We start from the raw sequence: 13,401 nt of genomic DNA on the forward strand, positions 1-13,401 counted from the left end.
ACTGTCCACAATTGCAGCCATCCAAGTCAAAAAGGTACTCGAACTCGCGAACTGCACGGAAAAACCCAACAGCCAGCATTGTAGTCTAAAACGGCCCGCGATGGCCACGACAGTGCGTCGTCTTCCGAGTAAGCCCACCAGCGGTCGCACTTCATTGCAGCTGCTAGCTTAGACGAGACAATCACAGCGCAGTAAATAAATGCGGTTGTATGCCAGGTGGTGCCGGACACGACCCATGACAATAAATGCGAGGAAGTATCCTGGTTTCCACAAGAGTGATCAGCTAGCAATTACTAACACGATCTATTCACGTCGGAGTCCAGGCGATACCAAGCAGCGGAGCTCCTCTAGTACACCTTATTTGATCTTTGGTTAGTGTTTCCTCTGTTTGACTGCTGGCCAACAGCAAGCAACAACATTGTCATCTAGCTCACTCCACAACAAGTGACTCCAGCCACCCTTTTCAGCATCCCCCCCTCCTATTTAATCTATTTGCATCGCCATGGGTTCATGTGCCTCCAAGGAGCCACAAGCTCCACAACAATCTTCCAAGCCTGTCAACAAGCGTCAGGAACAGAAAGCGACATTGGCCAAGAAAGATGAAGCCGCCCACTCGGCAACTAACCACTCCACGGGCTCATCCAGTGACATACAGGCAGAAAAGGCTCCCGCTGCTACCCCCAATGCAGTGGACATCGCCGCTGCACATCAACAATCCGGACAGGCTGCCAGCAGAAATGTGAAAGTGTTGTTGTTGGGATCTGGTGAGTCAGGGAAATCAACAATTGTCAAGCAAATGAAGATCCTTCATCAAAACGGTTATTCTAAGGAAGAATCCATCGAATACAAGCCGTTCGTATACAAGAACGTACTTGATTGTATGAAAAACATTATCCATGCTATCTACGACTTACAGCCTGAACTTGTCAAGCGTGAATCGAATGGTTTGGTTGGCACCGCCAGCGAAGAAAGCTTGCAGGAATTTAAGGGTGATGCATCCACCAAAGGTGTTGTTGACAAGGCAGACTTGGAAGCCATTTTACAACACGAATACTCCATGGATTCAGACACTCCATTCGATAGTACAATAGCTGCTACTATAAGCAAGGTCTACTCCATACCCGAGATCCGCGAGTTTGCCAAAACTCAGCAAGGCAACTTCTATTTGATTGACTCAACACATTACTTCCTTACTGAGATTGATAGAATAGCCCAACCCTATTATATTCCCTCTGTCAACGATATCCTCAGAACTAGAAAGAAGACTTCTGGTATCTTTGATTTCAAGTTTCAAATGGGTAATGGTTTGAATATCCATATGTATGATGTTGGTGGCCAACGTTCCGAACGTAAGAAGTGGATCCATTGTTTTGATAACGTCACCTTGATCATCTTTTGTGTTGCGTTGTCTGAATATGATCAGGTTTTACTTGAGGAGAACAGTCAAAATAGATTGGAAGAATCGTTAACGTTGTTTGACTCGGTTGTGAATTCTAGGTGGTTTGCAAGAACTTCCATTGTCTTGTTCTTGAACAAGATTGATGTCTTCGCAGAAAAGCTCGCATACTCACCTCTTGAGAACCAGTTCCCAGACTATACTGGTGGTAATAATATCAACAAAGCAGCCAAGTACATTTTGTGGCGTTTCACTCAGTTGAACAGATCAGGCTTGAACATCTTTCCACACGTCACTCAAGCTACTGATACCTCGAATATTCAATTAGTATTCGTCGCTGTCAAGGAAACTATCTTGGAAAATTCCTTGAGAGACAGTGGTATTTTGTGATCAATTCACAACAATCACCCATTGATCGTTTCGATCCCCCATTCTAACATAATAATTACCTCTATTCTCTCAGCTGCGGGAGTTTATCAACATTTTCATTTCCATTGAAGCTGTCTTTTTGACATAAATCGAAAATGGCCAAGAGCGCCAAATGTATCTGCACCCAGTGTGTGTATTTAGGGTCAATGGTTTAATATCAAATACTTCTTGTTTACGACATGTAGCTCTCAAACAATTTGAGCAAATACAATCATTTTAGAATACATTACTTCATACATATCTATACAGTTGTACTGGATGATAACAGCTTTCAAGATCTCTACTTACAGAAGCTCAGTTAGGTTCTGCTTTAAACTCTTCAGTTGGTTTTGGCCTTACGTACTGAAGATTGTGACCGTGAGACCCTCTTCCTCTGAAACCGCTTCTTCCCCTGGAGAATGAAGAGCCTCTAGATGAACCACGGCCCCTGCCTCTACCCCTAGGTCTTCCACCTTTGGCTTCTGATTCTAGATTCACTTGTCCATTTTCGGGCTTTCCTGAGACATCGGAATTCTTTTCGGTGTCACCCCTTGCTTGCTGAGTTACCTCATTATTTGCCGTGGAATGTGGAACTTGTTGATTGTGCAATTCACTGGAGCCATTTGTTTCCGAGGCTGAGCCATTTTGGATATCACCCTTGCCTTCAGCAGATGGGTCTACCGATGAAGACTTACTAGCACCACTGGAGTCTGTATCTTTCTTCTTGTTTCTTCTTGTTTCAGTGGGATCACCATTCTTTTGACCATCATTGTTGGGCTTAGAATCTGCTTCATTATGTTCTTCAGAACGAGCATATCTACCACCTCTTGAGGAGTAGGTTTTCGGCGATCTATTTCTGTATCTGTGGCCATGGCCATTGTTGAAGCCTCTGTTACGAGGTCTGCCATCTTCGGACGACAATCTTTGATTTTCAACTTCACCATTATCATGACCGTGATATTTGTCATGGCGATTGTTTCGGTTCAGACGTTTCTCTTTATCCAGATACACTTTCTTGTTCACCAACTCACTCAAGTGCTTTCTGAAGTCGGGTCTATCATCTTCAATTGGCCTGACAGGAGCAATTTTAGAATCTTGAGGTACCCCAGTTCCTTTCACCTCATCTCTTTGATTCTCTTGAGATGACACAGCATCAGCTTTATATGGACCCAAATTCTGATTCAGCAATTGAAGTTGGTTAACCGATTGCCTCACAGGTTCTATACTTGACTCGACGTCTACTTTGGTTGTGATAGGATCATTTTGAATGGGTTCTTCCTTATTGACCAGGTCCAACTGTTTGACAATTTGATCAGATTGAGCAACATCATCAGGGTTAAGACTAGATACTTCAATAATTGTCGCCTTATCTTTATCTTCACTGATCTGTGAACTCGATCCCGTATTTAAAGAACTAGTTACTGGAACCTTTTTCTTCAAAATTACTGGCTTTGAGACGACAGGCTTAGGTGACGACTTTTGAGACCGTGAAGAGTTTCTGCCTCTTATCTCTGAAATGCTGGTATTTTTACCACTCAAAAGTTCGGCAAGACTCTTGCCATTTGTATCATAAACATTCTGAGGAGGCGGAGTTGCAACTGCGTTCGCGGGTTGATTAGTAGCAGTAGCTGGATGCGAATTTGAAGCTGAACCCGATTGTTGAGTTGCTGAAAGTGGTGTCTTCTTTGTATCTCTATGCTTGGTCGATTCGGTGATATCTTGTTGAGGCGCCGTGTTCGATATCGATGGTCTCTTAAGAATAGAAACTGAAGGTCTCCTTCCCTCCGTTGACGATCTTCTAGAATTGTTTATGGAGTTTCTTCTCAATTTGGGAGAAGCAGCTTCATGAAAATGCTTGATGGTTGATTGTACATCGACTGCTTCGCCATCAGGACCCAAAGTTTGTACTGTAGTTTTGTTGAGGTTAATGAGCTTCTTTTCAATTTCCTTCTCTTTGGATAAAACATCAACGGGTTTTGCAGCCCCAAAAGGATTAAACTTGGGCTTTGGTGGACCTGGGGGAACAAGGGGAGGTGCATTGTCGAATGCAGGTGTGGGTCTGGTAGAGTTGAGAGGAGGATTGCCCCTCACTGGAGACCTTGAGGTGGAGCCTCTAGGTCCAAAAGCGCCATCACGGTGTCTACCGGCAAGAAAATCTTCTTGGATTCTTGCGATATCCTGCTCATGCTCTTTGTTGAAATTAATACAATGCTGGAAATCGCCAAAGTCTGCCAATTCGATCACCACTCTTCTGTTTCCTTTGTAGTACAAATCCTGCCATTTCAAAGCCTTAGCCAAATCTGCGGCGGAATGCAACTCAACAAAGGCCACTTTCTTGATGACGTGCGTTTCCAATATATTGGAGGAGGGGTCTGCCACGATCTTGAACTTCACAAATTGGGTATATCTGCTCCTAAAAAGGTCTTCGACGAATCCGTCGTCGGCAGTAATAGGCAAATTTAACAATTTCACGATGTAGGGGGGCCCTTGTCCTCCTCCTACACCAGGATGCCGGGAATAGTTGTTACCTGGGCGACCGTAGTGGTCCCCTGGGTACGGTGAGCCATATCCTTTCTCGATTGGCACAGAGATAGATGCCATATTGATGTCATCATCTGCCCAGGAGCCTCCGTACGCTAGCAGTTAGTATTGACCGATTAATCTGCACTCAGGGTGCCCCATTATGGCGCAGCTTGAGGTGTGGACATCCCATGATGTTGATGGTTTCGTAATACTTACACATGTCGAAGAACTCCTGCAAGCTCATCTTCTTAGGCGGAGCTAGTTGTTAGTATATTCTGGATTAAGTGGTACGACATCGCCAATTGTGGTTGGGCAGTGCCGAGGGGGCAGCAGTCAATGCTGGATACATACCCATTGGTACTCGATAGTGTCCGTTATTACAATCACCAGTTGGATAACAATTGAAAATGGAATTCCTAATTGGGCTCAAGGATCATTTGTGGGTGACGGGGTTTTGTTGTTATTCAGTGATGGATTCACGTGACGAATGATTGCGAATTGGATCACAAGTGCTAGGCGAAATTATAGCTCCAGGGAGCAACTACTGGTGATGTGAAAGTCGTGTATTCAATTAGAGATCGTTGAAGTTTTTGTAGGTACTCTGCCAGTCAGCAAAGAACCCCTTGAAGAACTTGAGTCCCAAACCTACATCCTTGCTACCGGTGGTGGCCCTGATGGAGTGCATGGAGAGCTGAGGAATACCCAAGTCGATGGTTCTAGCCCCGGTTTGCGACGAGATGGAAGGACCAATGGTTCCTCCAGAACGCGAGTCATTTCTGATCTGGAAGTATTGCACGGCATCACCGTTCTTTCTGGCGATTTCCTCCACCAATGCCACACCCACCGCGTCGGTAGCCATATGGCCATTGGCGTCCAAGGTAATGGAGATACCAGTGTTTGGAAGAGGCTTGTGGCCCTCCAAGTAGACGCTGGCGTAGTTTGGATGGAACGCGTGGATCACATCGGCAGACACGATGAACGAATTAGCGTAGGTCAATCTCAATTCCTCTTCGATGTTGGCCTTGTCTGGGTGCACAGCCTGGACGACTCTGGACACCACCAGCTCTACAAGGCCACCCTTGATACCTGTTCTGGTAAGCGAGGAGATTTCCTCGTGGTCAAACAACCCGACAACCGAGAAAGAGTCCGATGCAAGTAAGTCGTCATGCTCGGCTTCGATCAACGCTTGGATACCAGCCCAAGAACAGATTCTATCGTCAATTCTGGGAGCGTACAAGAATTCGTCGTTCAACCCACCAATAGTTCCCTTCTGAATGTCGTAAATTTCCAAGTCCCATTGGAGGATTTCCGAAACCTTGACGCCAAGCTTGTTGGCCACATATCTCAACAAAGTCAACGAGTGCTTGCCGTACAAGGGAGCGCTCTTCTCTTCGTCAGTGGCCTCTTCTTGCTTGCCAGCAGAGTATCCCACCACTGGAACCGAGTTGGTTTCGCGGTTGGAGCTCTGGGAAGGTTCGCCAAAGTGAGGAGCCAAGGTGGGAATGTGGGCAATTGGGTGGGGGGTAGAGTCCACCAACTTGGCAGTGACCTTTCCGTCCTGCTTGACCAACACCTTACCACCAAGTCCCAAGTCTCTGTCGTACCAGAGCCATCCCAAAGTGCCTGCATAAGGGGCGACTCCCAACAATTCGTAGCCCTCCACCGACTGCTTGACGGAGGCAGGCTTCAATTTGGCGGTCAATGAGTCGATGTGTGACACAATTGCACCAATACCATTCGCAGGCTTCCAGTTCTTGCCCACCACGAAGGCGGCAAGCGCAGACCCGTTTCTGATGGTGAAATACTTGCCAGCACTCAACTTGGACCAGTCTTCCTGTTCCGACACGTACGAGAAACCAGCATCACCAAGCTGCTTCTTGAAGTGGGCCACGACGTGGTAGATGGTGGGGCTGGTGTAGGTGAAGTCAATGTACTCCTGGGAGTAGGCCAGGATGGGCTTGGAGGTGGAGACGGCGTTTGCGGAGGAGGTGGTGGCATTGGTGGGAGCCGAGGCCACTTGTGGGGCCTGAGTGTTCTCAATGGCCTGTAAGAGGTCCTTGAGGACCAAACTAATGTCTTTGTTCATTGTGGGTGATGGTTCCAAATTGGTGGGGATTTTCGCTCTATATAGCTGGTCTGGTGCAACCGAGCCCCAAATGGGACAAAGCGCATGCATTACTCATTTGGCCCTGTCCCTGGCCGTGTGGCTCTCCGCCACCGGAACAGTCGCGGAGTGCTGGCTGCGAGGACTCATCAGGCACTGGTGGCAGTAGGACGGTTGGGACGGTTGGAGGTGCCAGGTAGGCAGTGGGTCGGGGAGGACTGGTGGGAGTGGCTAGCACCGTTTGTTCATGATGGAACTGGTCTGGGTGCTTTGGTGGGTGCTTTGGAACCATCATCCAATGGGCGCGGTGCTGCGATAAGAGCCATTCCGGAAACGCGCGCCAGGCTCGCGAGAGGCCGTGCGATAGGCGTGGAATTGTGGCAGTGGCGGTGGACTAACGATGGACTGGATGGATTCATGGATGCTTTCAATTGGATATATTCGTCCTACTACGACCGTAGGCTATTCATTCAGTGATTTGTCTTTCGATGTGCCGCAAGTTTCAACCCATCAACCGTTGTTGTAGCCGGAACTTTCTTGCCTAGAGTCGCTAGTTTTCAATTCGCCAGATTCTCTACTTATGTTCCAGTATGCTGATGTCAGTACCATTCGTGCTAATTCGTGAGGCAAAATTCGAGCAGCCTTCGAATTGCCCTTGGAACGACAGAACCATTCAAAAGTTTCAACTATAAGTGGAAGACTTTGAAGGTCATAGGTAAATATTGACCATGCAGGCTCGGAACTCAATGTGGTCCTCTATATGTTTTCTTGTATTTGCCGCAACTGGTGCCTGGTCCATCGAAGACTTCCGCTGATGTTCTTGATCTCATCAGAATTTAATCTTTGGGTAAGAGGTCCAGTCTTGGTCTCGGGGTAATGCCGTAGAGTATTCAAAGGATACTTTGTAGCAGTAGTTAGCTCCTCGGCTCAATAAAGGACCGAAGCAAAGGTTTCCCACACAAGCTAAATACCCTAACAAGTATAGATGAATTTTTCACAACCAATTTTCCTGTTGATAAATTATTCAATTGCAAGCATCGGAGGCAACATTTTGTAGATGTTGCTGTATTCCGCTTCCTAAATCATTTCCTTTGCGTCCCTGTGTTAGGGGTTCAGTTCTGCGAAGCCAAGCAGTTCGGATGGGTAGTTCACGATTCATTAGTATTGGATCAGTATCCCAGACTCTTAATGCACTGGATAAATTTATCTTTTATGCACCCACAAGACTTCATCTTTAACTCAATCGACTAGTAATTTTGCGTCAACTTCTCCGACAATTAACGAAAGTCATACATACTAATAGGTCATCTAAAGAGTCAACTCTAACATACTCTCCCCTAGCAAAAAATATAAACTACCTTTTCTACTAATAAACCATTTTTAATCATTAAATTAATAAACCATATACTCTCAACATCAATATCCCTTCGTTGTGAGGTAAGTATCTGGACAGAGGTATTTGCGAATGATACGCCCTTCTTTCTCCAAAAATATACTCGACTCTGGGTGCTATTATGTGTGTTCCTTAGAAGGGTCCGCCAGTCCTTTTGGCTGCAATTAGCCACCCTCCATCCATTATGGCTGCAATTCTGTGCTTCCAGGGCAATTCTACGTGCTGGGAATCTAACGTATTATTTACAGCTCTAGTTCGGTTTTTGGGCAGCAAATGTGGCCGCAACAATAAGCGGGAACACAACACTGACATCGGCATACACCTTGACGGACTTGGCGTCGGCCTTGATCTTACCCCAACTGATGGCCTCGTCAGGTCTGGCACCAGCATCGGAACCGTCGAACTCCTGCCCGGTGTTGATGTACACGGCGTAGTCGGCACCGTTTCTCATCAAGCACGCGTTACAGATGTGGTGCTTGATTAAGCCTCCACCCAAGATCAACATCCCAGCACGCGAAGCCTCCATGGACATAGAGTTGATCTTACGGATGTCACTGACGATGTCCAACCGCAACTGCTGGGGAGACGCCTTGAAGGTGTGAAAGAACAACATGTCTCCAATGGACCCGTCGGTCAACGCGGGACAGAAAATGGGAATGTTGTTCTTGTGGGCCCAGTACAACACCGAGGACTCGTCGTTGATCTCCTTACCGAGACGGTCAATCAACCGCGAGGGCGTCCACACAGCTTCGGAGTCGGCGTTCAACCCGTCGGCACCCAACCGCTTCATGGCCTCCTCCTGCTCCTCCAAGCACTTGTCCAACACCGGCACAATCCACTCCTCAAACTTACAGTAGTTGTCGTTAGGAACCAACAAGTTCCCGATTCTGTTCATTCCCTGGTCTCTCAATCCCTTACCTGGCAAGGCAAACTCGCCCATGTAGGTGGGGGCCAAGCACTTGATCAAGTCTTCCTCGATCCCACCAGCAGAGGCCACAATAGCACTGACCATCTTGTGCTGCACCAAGTATCTCAAGGTGTCTCTCAAACCCGAAGAGATCAAGTTGGAGGTGTACCCCATGAAAATGGTGGTCTTCTGGTACCCTTGCTCGTCGAATTCACCCTTGATTTCGTGCTCAGGCAATTCGTCCCTGTGCTTTCCTCTCCATGATCTCATGTCGTTTACAATGTCACAGGCTTGGGATACCGAAGAGGCCTGAAATCCCATGGTCTTCATGGAGCTGATCAAGTCAACAGCCCTCATGTTGTAGGCCTCATCTTTGCTGTAATCGATACCCTTGACCTCAACGAAGGACTCGGGAACTGGCGCAGATTGCTTCAAGACGGCATCAGATGCCAAAGCTGGAAGTTTACTCATGGTGGTGGTGAAAATTTTCGCAATGATAAAGAAACGATCTGATGAGGATATACTACTCCACGAAACATTTCGTAAATTTCTTGGTAGCAGATCGCCGAGATTTCTCCAATTTGTCTATATCCACGGGTATGTTGAACGACTAGAATCTTTAACGCTTGAGAATCTCCTCTGTAACCCGGAGAACGTGGAAAACTATTTTCATACAATTTACCTCTTTTCACCCCCACATTAAACCTATGAGAAAGGTGGCCTCCTACAAAACAGCTGAGCAAAAGCTCCTTTCGTTGACTGTTTACTCCAAAATTGTAGTATGGTCCCCCTTTTTAAATCTACTATCTGCAAGCATTTGTCTAATTTCAGCCAATTTGTACCCTTGTTATTCCATTGCAAGAACGCTATACTCTACGTTTATGTTCTGTTTAACATATATTTATCTTAATTTATCTCATCGTGTTGGATGCAGATAAGCGAGGGGTGACTCGTGATGGCACGGACCCATACTAATTAGTTATTGTACAAGAATTGGTCGCAGTATCAGCTATCACTCTCTCATGCAGTTTGGTACACCAAGAACTAGTGTTGACAATTTACACTTCAACTCTTTCTTTGACTTGTGGAGCCCAGGCAGTGTGCTTAGGTCTGGCAGTGTTGTAAGGGACGTAGGCACCGGCGCTGTTGGTCAAGTTTGGCTTGTGCTTCTCTGGTAATGGGTAGGCTCTGGTAGCCTTCTCGTCTCCTTGTAACTGGTTAGGTCTGGTGTTGGTACCGTAACCTAACCAGTAATGCCAACCTGGCTCGACTTGGGACATGTCAACAGACATCCCCCAGGTGTTGTATTCAACCCATCTGGTTCTCAAGTGGATTTCTTCTGGGACATCGGTCTCGTAGAACTTGTTACCGAAGTCATCTTCACCAACCAAAGTACCTCTCTTGGTATCGTTGAGGTTCTGTATTTGCCAGCCGGCTCTTCTTAACCCGGACAGGTAGATGTTCTTGATGGTACGGACAATCGAGGTAGACATCCTGTGGTATAGTTAGTGGACACTTTCTTGCTTTGGTTTTTACAAAGGAGAGTTCGTGATTGGCGCGGGATCACGTGGTGCATTACACGTGACTCGGTAGTTGACTTTGCCCCTACCTACAGATACAGCGAACTTTGAAGGGTGAATCCTGTGATATCCCGTGGAAAAGGAGCCTAAGTATGCGGCAACGTAACGTCCGTAGACTATGCCACTGAGCTTTAGCGCAATTATTTCTAGAGTAGTCACATTTGATGTTCGCACATTTGCACCCGATCTATGTATGGGTACTGTATAATGCATGTAGATCAACAAGGGCAAACTATATGCCTCTCAATCAACATTAATCCACTATGACTACCCCATCCGACTACCAGTCGCAGATAGATAGCTTGCGGAAGACCCGAGCCATGCTCCAAGCAGTCAAGGATGCCACGGGGAAGATTCATGAGGATATTGCCACAGTTGTCCAAACCAACACTCCCTACATTACCAGAGAAACTACCGCATTGAAGAAGGCAGTGGAGTCAGTTGAGGATAGTTAGAGCAGGTGTCTGTTGATTTGTGCTGCTACGAAACTTGGACACGAGAGCACGGACCGGAATGAGCTAGTTACCGTGTCTGGGCATCTCTAGAAGCTGCCAGGTTTGATTTAGACGAATACGAGTTCCCCCGGGTCGGGTCTTTGAGAAACTATACATCTCAAGTGAGATAAAGCGTTGATTATCCTATGCTATTTTTCTTCAACAATGATCTTAGGAAAGTACTTGTGGTAGCCTTGGGAAACCTCAAGGGAATACTTTTCTGGAGTGATCTCGCTCAACTCGGTAGATTCTATCAATTTAGCCAACTTCTTCACTTCCACCGAGTGACCAATACTCACTTTGATCAAGTCGTTGTACCATTTGGTCATGGAATCAGTTGTGTTCGCAAATTGTCCCTTGATAGTGTCGTTCTCTTCGATGTCCTTCAACAATTGTTGATGGGCAACCTTACTTGATTGTAACTTTTCTTCGATGATTCGGAGTAATGGAGTATAGTTCAGCTTTTGCGATAAATACTTCACATCAAGTGAGTTTTGATATTGCTTGAAAGTAGGAAGGCTAGGAACTCCAATCGATGACCAAGGCTTGAGTCTCAAGTTGTATAAGTTTTCAAACTTGGTTAACGAGTTTTTAGGGCCTTGTAAATAGTCTATGAGATTGAACGAGGACAATACGATCATGAAAATTCTACTTGCCTCAAGCAAGTCATTAAGGGCTATCAATGAGGGAATCAAATAAAGTGAGTGGTAGTTTTGGGTTCTGTCAATCTCTGGAAGAATAACTTCATGGTTGTATTGATTGGACGCTTTGAGTTGTTCTTTTTTGGGTCCTGCTTTAACCTTTTTGATCTTCTTAGGAATCACTTTCTCAATTTGATGAGCTTTCCCTATCAAAACCTGACTAACTCTTCCCTGCACATGTTCGATCAAGAGTTGAATTAGGTAAGATGAGTACCAGTAGATCAAATACAACTCAAAATTTTTGTAGATATCCAAATCAATACCTCCTAATGCGAGATCAATCATCATCTGTAACTTAGAATAGTATACAAACGAGCTGATTGGTAAAGCAATCTCTCCTCCAACAAGATCATTACCAATGTTAAAAAGCTGATGCATCTCTACTTCGAATGATTCCCATGAAACTTGAAGGTTGTCCCATATTAATAAACCTCTTGATCTGAGTTGCTGCTGGCGACATGGATTGTTACCATACACTGTCAAATTATGGTACATTCCAGACTCCAAATCGATCAACAACTGGTTTAATCTCTCTTCGATTTGAATCTTTGTTTCTTCCTTTAGTGAACCCAACACCAGCTCATTTAAGTTCAAGAGGGTATTTGATTGACCCACCACATTGTCAATCGCATTTACCGTAAATGTATTCAAACTAACATTCGGGTCACCATAGATCGACTTGTCATCTCTGATAAGATATAATTGGAAAACACCTCGAGCAATAACTCCTATGTTCTGAATGTCATGTCCGATGTCAATAACCAAGTAATTCATGAGTTCATTGAAATTTGAAAATTGAGAAGATTTAAGTACAAATGCATGAATTGTCTCAAACATACTCGAAAGTTTAGCCCAAGATTCTTTTTCGGGTATTTGATATAATTCGAAGGGAATATTTTTATTATCAAGATCCAATTGCACAAACTTGGAAAATGATGCTGAGGGAACCTCAGTTGGATTTTGGTAAGATGAAACAATTTCGATTGACTTTGAGGCTTCCTTGAGGAAGACTATTTGACTTGAGATGTCCCTTTGTTGCTTGAACAAGTGAATGGGGAGGTAGAATACCGAATCGATTTGATTCAAGAAGATGATGATATTGAGCTGATGGGTCAAAACAGAAGAGACTGCCTTGTCCTCGATATTCTTACCCAACCAATTGATGCTTGATTGTAACTCTTTGATGACTATGGATGCATCTACGTTCAGAAAGAAGTCAAAGTTCATATTTCTAGTCGTCAAATCTTCCTCTTCGTAGAGAACGTTGGTGGAAATGTAAAGACAGGTTCCAATGAACTTGCACAAACCAACTATGAATGACTTCAAGACTTTGTGGACCATTATGCGTTCAACGTAGGCTTGCGTAGACTCTTTTCCCTGGCTGGCATCTGCATCTGCTTTTCCTCTTGTTTTCAGTGGTAAGCGTTCATTTACGAGAGAGCACTTATTGGCAAAAGAAATACTGGAGTCTGCTGCCAGTCTTTCGAAGTTTGTCAAGAGAGTCTGTACGTAACGACAGCTCAACACTGTCACTGGCAACGAGCTATTGTTCAACCAGCTCATGAACAATCCAAGAAGCTTAGAGTGAATAGCTGCCACTGACTGGGGCGACTGGGGCAAGCCAGTGTCGAATGCAACCTCTTCTTCCAGTAAGTTTATAAGGCCAGTGTCGAGTTTGGGGTTAGATACTTCGATGGCCCTGGTTCCATCGAGTAGGTCGAAGTACTGGGACTTGACCACCTGGTTGGTGCTGATGGCCCTGACCGACTCAAAGAGCTGTTCTGTGATATCTATGAAACCGGCATTGTCGAGGAGACGCCAAACCTGGTCGGTGTCAGGGTCCTGTATCTTTAGTTGTTCTATCATACGTCGGGTGGTGGAGAATTTGGATTGGG

At 45.5% G+C, this 13,401-nt stretch overlaps 7 protein-coding genes across 7 annotated transcripts; 2 read left to right on the forward strand and 5 right to left on the reverse strand.

Annotated features, from left to right (window-relative positions):
- Positions 1-261: 261 nt before the first annotated feature.
- Positions 262-2,076, forward strand: GPA2 (guanine nucleotide-binding protein subunit alpha). Its single transcript, XM_020207842.1, has one exon. It carries the CDS (start codon positions 503-505, stop codon positions 1,784-1,786), a length of 1,284 nt encoding a protein of 427 aa, XP_020063600.1. The 5' UTR covers positions 262-502; the 3' UTR covers positions 1,787-2,076.
- CANTADRAFT_267497 (uncharacterized protein) lies at positions 1,953-4,698 on the reverse strand. The gene is made up of 2 exons (XM_020207867.1): positions 4,679-4,698; positions 1,953-4,585 (listed from the first exon to the last, which is right to left on the reverse strand). The coding sequence occupies exon 2, from the start codon at positions 4,403-4,405 to the stop codon at positions 2,120-2,122; it is 2,286 nt and encodes a 761-aa protein (XP_020063601.1). The 5' UTR covers positions 4,406-4,585; positions 4,679-4,698; the 3' UTR covers positions 1,953-2,119.
- Positions 4,699-4,898: 200 nt separating this feature from the next.
- On the reverse strand, positions 4,899-6,413 carry LAP41 (metalloaminopeptidase; the record flags this gene model as incomplete). The annotated part of the gene is made up of 1 exon (XM_020210247.1): positions 4,899-6,413. One exon carries the CDS (start codon positions 6,411-6,413, stop codon positions 4,899-4,901), a length of 1,515 nt encoding a protein of 504 aa, XP_020063602.1.
- Positions 6,414-8,074: 1,661 nt separating this feature from the next.
- On the reverse strand, positions 8,075-9,202 carry CANTADRAFT_6863 (deoxyhypusine synthase; the record flags this gene model as incomplete). Its single annotated transcript, XM_020210988.1, has 1 exon — positions 8,075-9,202. One exon carries the CDS (start codon positions 9,200-9,202, stop codon positions 8,075-8,077), a length of 1,128 nt encoding a protein of 375 aa, XP_020063603.1.
- Positions 9,203-9,320: 118 nt separating this feature from the next.
- Positions 9,321-9,729, forward strand: CANTADRAFT_266847 (uncharacterized protein). The gene has a single exon (XM_020207848.1). The coding sequence runs from the start codon at positions 9,439-9,441 to the stop codon at positions 9,667-9,669; it is 231 nt and encodes a 76-aa protein (XP_020063604.1). The 5' UTR covers positions 9,321-9,438; the 3' UTR covers positions 9,670-9,729.
- A 60-nt stretch (positions 9,730-9,789) lies between these two features.
- Positions 9,790-10,224, reverse strand: CANTADRAFT_22477 (uncharacterized protein; the record flags this gene model as incomplete). The annotated part of the gene is made up of 1 exon (XM_020206822.1): positions 9,790-10,224. The coding sequence occupies one exon, from the start codon at positions 10,222-10,224 to the stop codon at positions 9,790-9,792; it is 435 nt and encodes a 144-aa protein (XP_020063605.1).
- A 730-nt stretch (positions 10,225-10,954) lies between these two features.
- On the reverse strand, positions 10,955-13,372 carry CANTADRAFT_6865 (uncharacterized protein; the record flags this gene model as incomplete). The annotated part of the gene is made up of 1 exon (XM_020210990.1): positions 10,955-13,372. One exon carries the CDS (start codon positions 13,370-13,372, stop codon positions 10,955-10,957), a length of 2,418 nt encoding a protein of 805 aa, XP_020063606.1.
- Positions 13,373-13,401: the final 29 nt, after the last annotated feature.

The sequence above is a fragment of the Suhomyces tanzawaensis genome, assembly GCF_001661415.1.
Source record: "Suhomyces tanzawaensis NRRL Y-17324 unplaced genomic scaffold CANTAscaffold_5, whole genome shotgun sequence".
In the NCBI taxonomy this organism is placed as follows: Eukaryota; Fungi; Ascomycota; class Pichiomycetes; order Serinales; family Debaryomycetaceae; genus Suhomyces; species Suhomyces tanzawaensis.

Excerpts from the sequence above, each read along its gene's own strand:
- GPA2 (XM_020207842.1), top strand. The coding sequence starts at position 503 with ATGGGTTCATGTGCCTCCAAGGAGCCACAAGCTCCACAACAATCTTCC.
- CANTADRAFT_267497 (XM_020207867.1), bottom strand. The coding sequence starts at position 4,405 with ATGGCATCTATCTCTGTGCCAATCGAGAAAGGATATGGCTCACCGTAC.
- CANTADRAFT_266847 (XM_020207848.1), top strand. The coding sequence starts at position 9,439 with ATGAGAAAGGTGGCCTCCTACAAAACAGCTGAGCAAAAGCTCCTTTCG.